This window comes from Taeniopygia guttata, chromosome 1A (genome assembly GCF_048771995.1).
Source record: "Taeniopygia guttata chromosome 1A, bTaeGut7.mat, whole genome shotgun sequence".
In the NCBI taxonomy this organism is placed as follows: domain Eukaryota; kingdom Metazoa; phylum Chordata; class Aves; order Passeriformes; family Estrildidae; genus Taeniopygia; species Taeniopygia guttata.
In genome coordinates, this window is record NC_133025.1 from 42,468,942 (window position 1) to 42,480,581 (window position 11,640).

The window sequence follows — 11,640 nt, forward strand, 5'->3', positions numbered from 1 at the left end:
GAGTACATAAATTCTTTAATTTATGTATATAAATGATGTAAAATTATTTAATTTATGTATATAAATTTATGTACACACTTTAAATACTGCCTTTCTCCTTTTTCGATTCCTGTTGGCTGCATACGAGGTTTGCAGTAGAGTTGCCTATATAGCAAATGCAACCTTACTAAAATCAGGGTCATTGGTAGAGAGATGTTTGAATCTTGTTATTGGCTCCCTAAGTTGAAAATTGCAACACAAATCCCATCTATTTTTTTTCTCTCCAAAAAAACCCAGGCAGGCACGGTCCTTGGTCTTGAGGTCCCTGTGTGTCGGTGTTTATTTTCTCCACCTCTGTCTTTGCAGAGAAGCCCAGTAACAAGTTTTACTCTTTTGTTCAGCCTGGAGAAGAGGCAATTTACACCTTCCTCATGAAGAGGAGGGGCATCTCTTTTCTGTGGTGATCAGTGACAGGACCTGAGGGAATGGCCTGAAGTTGTGTTAGGGGAAGTTTAGACTGGATATTAAAGAAAGGTTCCTCACACAGAAGGTGTTTGGGCACTAGCACAGGCTCCACAGGGAAGTGGTCACAGCACCAAGACTGACAGAGCTCAAGATTAACTTGGCAACACTCTCAGGAACATGGTCCTGCTCTTGGGGCTGTTATGTGTAGAGCCAGGAGCTGGACTTTGATGATCCTGATGAGTCCCTTCTAACTCAGAATATTCTGTGATTCTGTGATTATCTATCTACTTTACTTTCATAGTGTAAAGGAGAACAGTGTTCTGTGTTAGTATATTAAATGCAATACAGACAAAGAAACATATAATTCCAGCATTAATCAATTTTCTTTTTTTTTTGGTCAGGGCAGACATGGAAAACAGGATAAATCAATTTTTTTAAATGTCAATATATTTTGAAGAATAAAGGTTTTGTTTTAACTTTAGGAAAAGACTAAAATATATGCAGAAAAATACTTAATTTTTTTCTGTAACCTGATTATCTTCTTTTGGACCACTTTCTTTTAATCAAAGATTCAGGGCATGTGTAAAGCAAAATATAGACCACTGAGTCGAAATTTGTTAAGGCTAGGACACTCCAGTCTGGGTTAGAAACTGGTGTTTTGAAAATCTGCTTAAAACTAGATTTACAAAATACCATGGTAACTGTGTGAACAGGGTTTTTCTGGAGAGCTGTGTGCTAAAACCAGAAGTTTCTTGCTGCTATAACTGGTGACTTCGCACACGACCTGATTTCCTAGATCTCCTCCCTGTTGCTATGGGTTCTCAGTGAACACTGGGGAGGAGCTTTTGGACTCTTTATCTCTTTCTTGGCTGGGAACCCTCCACAATTAAATACCAGAGGCTTTTTGTTGTGAAAACACATGTATTTTTAAAATAGCTATATCTCTTACCAAGTAATATTCCCTTCAAAGGTGTTAAAAATAACACACATACCAGTCACACCTATTAACCCATAACACTAGGTCATGTAAGGAATGATTATTTAGCATGTTTTAAACATTGTAATCACCTATAAACACAATTTACTCACATTTTACTAGCTATCTATTAGTTATTTATTAGTACATTGGGAGATTTTAGAAATAAACAATTGTGACAAAGTCAGAAAAGAGTGAATTCTTGTACAACTTAGACTTGGCAGTCTGCATTTCCATTCCTGCCACTAGGCTTTCATAAATGACATTTGCAAGTCTGAAGCAAGCAAACAAATCTAAAAAAATTAAGACAAAACAAGAAAACATACAAAGCTGGTCACTGTTACCTTGGAGTAAGCAGCAATAAGGAAGGGATGTACTTAGAGTGGATTAATTTTCATTTAGGATCATGTTTATCAGCTGAAACTGGAACATCAGTAATTCAGGTGGTGATGCAAGAAGGCCTGTATTTTACTCCACACTGGCAGAAGATAATGGCTTTTTGTTAACATAAAGTAGTCTACATCCAAGCCAATATTTTTTTTTGACAATTTTCCAAGTCTTTTCTTATTATTGGGTTCTTAATTTAATAATTTTTCATAATTTACTAAGCACATGGCTTTAATTCATGCTTTTTTAACTTCCAGGTCATCTCCAAAATTGTATCAAAGCAGAATACATACAAAAATTTAATAATCCACACCAAATTTATCGCAAAACAAAAGAGCAAAAGGGGTTTATTTTTCCTTGCCCTAATTTTAACACCCATAACCTCATTACTCTGAAAGTAAGTTGCATAACCTCCAGTGGTCATTGCCTTGTCTTGGCAGTTTGGTTCTCCAAGAGGGATGCATTCTTTCCATCAGTGACATCCACCTGAGACAGGATGAACCTTTGCATGGGCAGCATAACTCACCCTATATCTATGAAAGGAAAGAAGACCTGTCTTAGGTTCTTAATATCCTATGATAATCCCTATAGATCTTCCAGTCTGCCCTCCAACATGTTGAGGGTATTCCAATTCACCCAGTCAGCATGTGGGATGCCCAATGGCTTGTGCTTGCTGGCAGCCCAAGTTATGTTGGGCTAAAGAATGTCAGTTTTAAGGCCAAGGTCTTGTGATGCAGATGCTATTCTCAGTACAAGTTACAGAATACTTCTCCAGATTTCATTGGCTCCATTTTAATGATAATAATTTGGTAAATGATCCATTCTATGAAGCCAGGGAATTTCATGAGAGTATAAGATTCTATTAAACATAAAAGGAGTAAGACTTTAAATTTCATTGTAAGAAGAACAAAAAAAAACACATAAAAAATGAAATAACTTGTTCTAAAGGCCCATTAGTGACAATGTAAATTAACAAAAACTTTTTTATTTAAAAATTGTATTTGTTAATACCTGGCCACTTAAGGATACATGCTTCCTTTCATTGAGTGTTTAGTAACCTATAGGATTATGTAAGATTATTGAACATTTAGTTTTAAAGATTATGTTTCAAAACAAGGTATATTGCAAAGGAGATAATTTCCTTTATAGTGAAAAATGAGGTTCTCACATGGAGTCAAAATCAGAAAAATGGGTGTTCAGATATTTCTGGAAGATTTCATACAGTGAGATAAATTATCTTTTGCCAACAAATAAATTGTCACATCATGATGGTTCAAGTGTTGAAGAGCCATCAGTTGATATATTGAGACACTTTATTTGTTCAGATAAACTGTCTCATGTTACCAGATAATAATTACTGGTAATACTTTACATATCTGTGAACCTTTCATCTTCTGATCTCAAAGTGCTTTTCAAACACACCCTCCAGCATCCAGGCTGAGCTCTAATGTACTCTTCTTTATATAAGCTGGAGAAACCCTGCATTTCTGAGCTGTGGGCAAAATTTGAATTTTAGCTGTAATGCCGCTTGTACTTTGTTTGCTGTCATGTCTCATGCACACCTTTAGGAAACCACAAAGCCTCCATGGATACTCCCAGTGACACAGACGGAGAGACCCCCACTATGTCCTGTAACTCTCTGAGGAGAGCAAGCTCATTGCATTCTGTATAGAGACACTGCTCATTTAGAAGGGGCTGCCAGACTTATCTGAAAGTGAAAGAAAGCTCTGCCCACTACCTCTGAGTGTGCTTGTGAAGCATTCTGCATCTGCTGCAGGGATGAGTAATCACACATGCATCCTCCTGCCTACCAGGGTGCTCTGGGATGAACTTTACTTAAGACTCCCTTTGGGAGGATGAGACTTTAAATGGAACTATTAATCCTTGCTAGGGTTTCTGAGAGGCGTTTTCCTGCCCAGCTGACTGCACATCTTCCCTGTACATATTACTTTAGAACAGGAAAAGTGGCCTCTGAGCAGCTACATCAGTTACTCCCCACTTGTACTGTGCTCTAACAAGGAAGATGTCTGTGATTCCTATGGAAAGCCTGGATATAGGCTTGAGCCTATACTTGATAAGATACTTGAGCTGTTGGCAAAGGTAATACTTCTCATGAAATGTAGGCACATGGGGTTCTGCTTTTGATCCATCAGTAACCAAGACTTAGAATTATTTTTCAGGATGTGAGAAGGCAGCATTATCCTTCTTGTCAACTCAGCTCTTGGCTGGGAGGCAAAATAAATTAATTCGTAGGTGTGTGTTTAGGAAGATGTGACTGAAGTTCAAGACTATAGGAATGCAAAAATTCAGCTGACAAGAGTGTAATTGGACCACTGGGCATTTTTTTTCACTGTTTTTATTGAACTTGGATTTTATTTTTTTATTATTCCCATCCAGTGCTCATGAGAAAAGGGGCAAACCTGATCTCTGGACTCTGGATTCAATAGTTCTCCTGTGATTTATTCACATAACCCTCTGTCAGATGGTTGTTTTTTCCTTATTAAGTAAGAATCTACAAATACCAAATGCCCATTTAGGCACAAAAGAAACAGGCTGAGAAAGAGGAGACGTCTGCATATGTTGCCTATGTTAGGGTTCTCCAGCTACAGCTCTGGCATGACCCCTGCATCCATGGGCCCATGGCTATAAACATTCCTTCCATGCCAGAGAGCGAGTAGGGAAAAGGATCCTGATTCAGGTTTCAACTTTCCTTTGTGAGAATTTATTTAGGAAGGTCTTAATATGCCCTTCTGAGGAACATTGTTATTGCCTGAAATTTTTCTTCAACTAGTACCCATGGGACTAGATGACAAAATTTGATAATTTTGGAGGATGGATGTAGCTAATTTGGTTGGGTTGGAAAAGCACAGAGCTGAAGGGAGAGAGAGGCCAGGAGCACAGGTTAATAGGGAGGCAGAACTTTCACTGCTAGTTTCAAGCCTTCCATGTGCAAATTGAGCTCCTGATCTCTGAAACACAAGCGTCCTTCATCCCACTGCTCAGAAGCGCACGGGGTCACCTCCACAGTTTGCAGCAAAAGGCTAGAAGCTGTATTTTCTCAAGTCAGTAGGTAAATTTGATTTTGCCTGGGTCTGTCATACAGAAGTGAATTCAGAAGAGTAGAGGTCAGGTTTGCCTGTGAGCAGGTGACACAGAGCTCTCCTGTCCCTGCTTGCAGGGCAGTCAGCAGACTCGTGTCTTCATGAGCCACCCAGCTGGGCCGTGTCCCACCAGGGGCTGTCACATGTGACAAAGATGGGTGAAACTTAATGCCAAGGCTGGCACTGCTTGATAAATACTTCCTTGAGTTCTACCGGGGAAGTATTATTTATTTATTTTTCAGGGCTGTATATTTTGAGCTGGCTTGGATGCTATCAGCCCAGCGGATCCAAAAGTACAATCTTTTCATTGTATGATATGCAGCATGTGGGTTTAAAGAAAGCTCAAAATAGATCTCTTTCTTTTCACCCCATGTGAAATTATTTGGGAAACATTGACCTGGGGCCTTAATTGCTGTATATCTGAGTCTCTTTGTCAGTATGGGACTCTACTGCCCAGGAGTATCTATGCAATGGACTGTAAACAATGTGTCTGTGAAGAAGTGCATGACCAGAGGAGCAAGTACAGGAGCAAAGGGTCCCTGTGTGAATGTCTCTACTTTTTCACCAAGTGAAAGCTCATTACATTCTGCAGAATTGAAGCAGACTGAGAACAAGATCTCTAAATAACTTAAATTCCATCAGCATTACTAAGTGTAACAATAATAAAACCTAAGACTTTCATGGCATGTGGGGCAACATCCTCCCCACTTCCCATTCCATGATTGCTCTCTCTGGCACCTAAATGGTAAAAAAAACCATCTTTCCGGAGGGTTAGTACTGTGGAAGCTTTCTGAAAGTGTAGCTAGGTTAGCCCACTCTGTTTTGTGCAGCATTGTTGACTGAGTCTTTGCCAAACATATCTGTTGCATAATTACATGGCTCACTTTAATAAATTCACAGAAATTTCTAGGGGTATAGCTAAAGTTTTCCCTCCTTTCTGTAATTATACAACCCCGAAAACAATGAGAAACAGGTCCTAATTGGTGGATTTGTGCCATGATTTATAGTAACTATCAAAGCCAATGTAATATCAGGAAAATAGAAATACCTAGCTATACATTTAAAGAGCTAGGAGGACTAAAAGAAAAAAGAAGTTCTATAAGATCATGAGAAGTTATTTGTCTGTTTTCTTGTGAGCAAAACCAACTCTAATTAAATGTACACTAATCAACTAAGACTGAATTATACTGGTTTAAACTAAGAGCAGTCTCACCGAAGTGATCTTCATTACTTGAGATTTCTGCATGGAGAAGCCAAATACAGTGATGGCAGACATGGCTTCATATCCTGCTACTCTGTGCACACAAGCCCTTCCCTTACATAAGGGAGTAAGGAAAGTTTGTGAGGAATGTTCTCATAGTTTCAGCTTATATAGTGTCTTAGAAAGATATTTGATGAGGAATTCCATGCTGTGTTCATTATTTTGGTGTGTTTCCAAGCTCTTTACTCCAAAGAGCTGGTTCCAAGATATATGATTCAGTTGGTGATTTCATGCTCATGCATTCCTATGGAAATGAGATGACTTCTATGCTGAGGCACTAGACAGTATGATTAAAGGTGTTGGACCTTGGACCACACAACTTAGAACATTTCAAAATGTTTCCACACCCACATCTAACTTTACTGCATTTATTTATATTAATCTGAAAGAATACTTTGAAAAGTTATTTTCTCCGCAGGAGAAATCCATGGCTTTTCAAAGAACAAGTGAAATGTACACATTCAAAATATACATTTAAAAAAAATCAACCCTTCTTTGTGGTCACAACAATGCCCATCTTGCCAGGGCTTTATGGCCTACTTTGTATAGCAAATTCTGGTTAACTGCAGCTGTAGCGTATTTGAAACAAGCCAGTGAGGGAGTGACAGTCCATGGCAGCCTCTCCTTCCCAGCTGCTAGCCCATGACTAGAAGGTGAGTACAGAGCCTCTGGAGATGCTCTTGGCTTACCTAGATCAGAGCACTGCACCACACGGAGATGGCACTGGCAGCGGAAGGGGCACACGGGTCCAAAGCCGGATATGACGGGATCATCCGTTGGAGCCATGTCAGCTGAGCCCTCATCCTCCAGCATAAAGTCAAAGAGGCCCTGCTGGTGGAAGGGCTTGGCCAAGCATGCTGGCAGCAGGAGCACAAAGAGCAGAGCCAGCCTCTTCATGGCTTAGTTCATCGACTCCCAGTAGAACCTAGGATGCAAAGCAGTGGATTAACAACAAAAGTAGCAGTTTCCCATAGCTTGCACAGTTCCTCCTGAAGGAGGTCTAGCACATCCACCAATTGCATAACTGTTCCTTTCAATAAAAGAAAACTGAATTGTAAAAATAGGACAGTTATGTGATAGGAGTCTGGTAGTAACTCCTTGTCAATAGGCCTTTTTTTTTTATTTTTTGCAGAGCAGTTTGAAGGCAACAGTAAACACATCTGTTTGCATATTTAGAGTAATATTTTTTAGAAACAGGCAATGCTGTCAACTTTGTTATGCAAAAGAGTCAAAGCAATAAGCCACATTTTCCATGTGCCTATTTTCTGCCAACATAACAGTCTATTTGATTTCATTAGCATTTATTTCATAGCAATGGGTTTGACTCTGGGGACAAACCTGAGGTTCCCAAACTCACTGTAATTCAGTATTTCATGTCTTGAGAAATATTTTTTAAGTATCGGCTTGCTGTGTGTTTTAAATTATAACCTAGTAAAACTGACTCAGAAAGAGTAGGATTTAGTGACAGGGTGGAAAGTGAGGGGAAGATCTTTATTTGTTTAAATGCACTATACTTCTTTCCAGTTCAGACAGCACAATAAAATGTAATACAGTGTGTGATATATTGAATAGTCTTGGCTTTCTTTCTAAATTTTGACATCCACCCTAAGAATCTTGCTTTGCACTGCATAAGCATTTGAAGTGATGCTTGCAATGTTATGTGCACACTTTCTAATAGGACTTCAGGGCTTCATTCTGCAGACTTTCATGGTCAGGAGCAACTTTAAACAAGTAAATATTGCCATAGATATTAGCAAGAAAAGCTGCTTAAATACATGTTCTCAGGACTTAGGCTTAGATGCATTTCAACACACTCTAGGTTGTCCTACCTGTCTTGTTGTGCATTAAGGAGAAATTGCACAACTGTTTGCAGGTTTTGTATCAAGGCTGTAAAGACCAGCTAATTTTCTGAATATTATTTTCTTTTACTGTGTATTTTATATAATGAAGTCCATACTTTACTAACTTTAATTTATTTTAAAAAAAACACCAAAACCAAAACAAAAAAACAAAAAACAAAAAAAACCCAAAAAACCGCCCCGAAAAATCTCCTCATAAAATAAACAAAACAATAAACCACCCAAAACCACCAAAATTAAATCTGCCTTCAAATTGCCAAGAGACACAAAGGCAAACTTGTCATTTATATAGAAGCTTTTTCTTAAAATGGATGGCATAGTCCTAAATACAGATGCTGCTCTTTGTAATGAAAGCAAAAGTGTCCACTTGCTTCTTCAGGACGATATCTTAGCAACACCTTGCCTGGGTGCTAGCTGGGATTATTTCATTTTCTAGAAGTTATCAAACAGTTAGGGGTGTGGTAGAGCATTTTTCAGCTCCATATTCATTATTGGATAAAAAAACTGGGAGAGGCAGAAGTGGAGGACTGCCTCCCTGTCTACTTTGACATATGGAACCTACCAAGGAGATGACAAGAATGTGCAGGTGATATTAGGTGAGAATAGTTTACTGAAGCCTGCCTTTCTAATATACTACTACCAGGTATTCTAAAAGGAATAGTTAGTGCTAACAAAAAACTAAATATATTTTAAAAAATGAGATTGGATTTAGATACAATTTATATTGTGCCTAGGTTCATTTTCCTTTATGAATTCCTACCTGCAGGAGCCAATAATATAGTTCTCCAGAAACCTTTAGGTCTTGTTTCTTGAGAAGATGATTAGGTTGCCTAATAAAATATGATGATGTCTTTAAATCACAGCCTATATTCCTGTGATCTACCTGTCAGGAAGACATGCAGCTAACATCTTCAAACATCCCAAAGACTTCAAAGTGAAACCACATGGAGTAAAACACTGTTTATGTTGTCTCTTTCAGGGACATATTTGTTTTCTTAGTTGGACATGAAAGTACTTCTGTTCCTGGAGCAGACACCTTACTTACTGCATGTACTGAGGAGGGTCACAGACCCCAGCATCAGCTAGAGAGTTTTTAGGATGTTCTGTCAGCCAGTGTTGTGTAAACTCATGACATGTAGCAGGGACAGACTGTGTTCCCATGTGGATCATCCTCCTGCCCTGTCTCCCCGCTTACACTGGGGCTGTGTCCCTTTCCCTCCAACACCCCTGCCAGTGCAGGCACAGTGCAGAGGGACATGTCAGAATGTCACAGCAAAGTGCTGTTAATGCATGGCAGTGAGCTGTTACCAGGGTTTCATCTAAAACATGATTTTTGAAAGAGTAATCATCATGTGCAAGTTACTGTAAAATAACAATGCAATTTATTAATAATCTCAGATGAGAAGAAAACTTTGCTAAACCATCACCATTCATTCACAATAAGCTGCCTTGTGGAAGTGACCAAAAAAACATTACCCCAGTACAAATTAATTTTCAGAATATATATTAACAACAATAAACATTGGGAATGCTGCACACAAATTCTTGAATAGCAGTAGCAGTCAGGACCTTTAAAGACCTTCCTCAGTCTTTTTTTATGTATTAATACTTTTTAAAAACGTTTTAAACTATTTAAAACTTCTTCAATCCCTCTCAGGGTCACTGCTGAAGCACCACCCATCCCAAGAATGCACAATCAGGATCTTATCCTGGAGTTTAATTACTACCATTCAGAAAAGTCAAAAAAGAAAAAAAATGTAAAGGCGCTTTGTTTTTTATTCACATTAATATCAATGACCTCATTTATCTCAGTTAAACCCTGTAGCAGGCCTTTCCATTGGTCCCTGATTTGTAAAAACTTTAATGAAATCAGAAAGAGCTGGCTATAAAGGAAAACTGTAGGACAACAAAGGATATCAAGTATATAATCTGAGGATACAGCAGAGAAAACAGGAGACACTACATATTAATCACAACATAGGAACAGATATCTTCAGTCACATATGCATTCATACTGCACACACATGTATCTGTTCCTATTGTTTGCATGTGTAATTGAACATAAACAAAAAAAAATATACACAAATCTGTACTACCAAGAAATGTTTACACTTCATTTTACCAACAAAAAGTAGAGAGGACAAAAAAAATCTGAATTCTGTGACACAATATTTATGTCTGCAGGACATAACTGTTTAAAATTCCTTTAATTATGTGTTTACAATGAAGAAGAGTTTTCCACAAACAGAGGAAACTATACCATAAGCTTGGCCACATTTCGTTTTAAAATACCACTGAAAATATGCTTCATCAGTTCACGTCACCACTGTATTGGTGGTCTTCTTGTCAGTTTACCTTAATATTAAGGTTAAATTATTAGTTCACCTACTCTCAGAAATCTCTCAAACTTCCACAAAGCCAAGCTAAACAATATTTTCCAGTTTCAAAAAATTCCCCTCCATTTTATGTTTTGCCCATTTTGTGCAATAAAGTCCATATATGCAAACACAGGAGTTGGACATTTTAGAGAATAAAACGCTGTTAAAAAGAGTTTCAGCTGCATGAATTTTCTTTTCTACTATTTCATTCATAAGAGCCTTCTTTAATCATGATTCCAGCCTCTAACATAGCACTTTCTAACATTACAAAGGCATGCACAGAGCCCGTTTAACTCACTGCTACACTTTTTTTCCTCTGAAACTGAAATTATATTCATCACTGTCTGAAATATATATGAAGAAACACATAAGAAAGAAATCACAGAGTGAACTTTAAAGCAGAAATGTAAGCATACACGCATTTTTTACACTCTCTGTATCACCAATTCTAAACACTGGATTGCAGAGAATATACTGCTGTAAAAGTTTACAGCAAAGAAAAAGAAAGGACTATAGTAGTGCTTATACAAATCAAAACAAGAGACAGAATAGTCAAATAAACAGTAGGAAAACTGCACAGTCTGAGAATGTATTCTCATGTTTCCAAGAAACAAAAGTGCTGCATAGAAAACTTAACATTACTAAACATTTAGAAGGATTTTTGACTTGCTTCTCTTAAAATTCAAATAGTTCTTGCCATAGACTTGCCCGAAGTTTTATTAGCACAGCATAGTTCAGGAGAATTACTAAAAACCATACCTTTTAATCCAGGGATTTGCAACAGGAGCTCTCAAAGCAGAGATGTAATTAAACTAAGTATTCAACCCAGGCAGAAGGCTTTGCAGGTGTGGAAAGGAGGAGGGGGTAAATTCAGCTCAGTGACTGTCACTTGGTGGAAAACCCTCCTGCTTCTATTCCATAGCACAGTTAAAAAATGTTTCTCTCAATGAACACAATCCAGGCTGACACCCACATTAGATCATATGGTAATGATATGTCTCCTGTATTGCAGCCAGAAACTTTATCAGCTCTTTTGCTTTCTTTTCCTCCTTTTCCCTTTTCATTCGCTTTATTTCTCTTTCATCTGTTTACAATCCCAAACTACTTGTACATTATAAGACAAATTCTTAGCTGTAATTCATCCTACTTACTTTATTTATGTCCCTACAACACATATTTAGGAAAGTTTTCTTGGTTTTAGCTATGGGGGGGTTTTACGACTCATTAATGAAAA

At 38.0% G+C, this 11,640-nt stretch overlaps 1 protein-coding gene across 1 annotated transcript in view; it reads right to left on the reverse strand.

Annotated features, from left to right (window-relative positions):
• DCN (decorin) overlaps positions 1 to 11,431 on the reverse strand; it is a 37,752-nt gene extending 26,321 nt beyond the window's left edge. Inside the window, exons 1-2 of the mRNA XM_002186600.7 lie at positions 11,166 to 11,431; positions 6,859 to 7,094 (exon numbers count right to left, since the gene is read on the reverse strand). Coding sequence (XP_002186636.1) covers positions 6,859 to 7,066 — 208 coding nt within the window. The 5' untranslated portion in view covers positions 7,067 to 7,094; positions 11,166 to 11,431. The remainder of the gene's footprint in view (positions 1 to 6,858; positions 7,095 to 11,165) is intronic.
• Between the last annotated feature and the right edge of the window lie 209 nt (positions 11,432 to 11,640).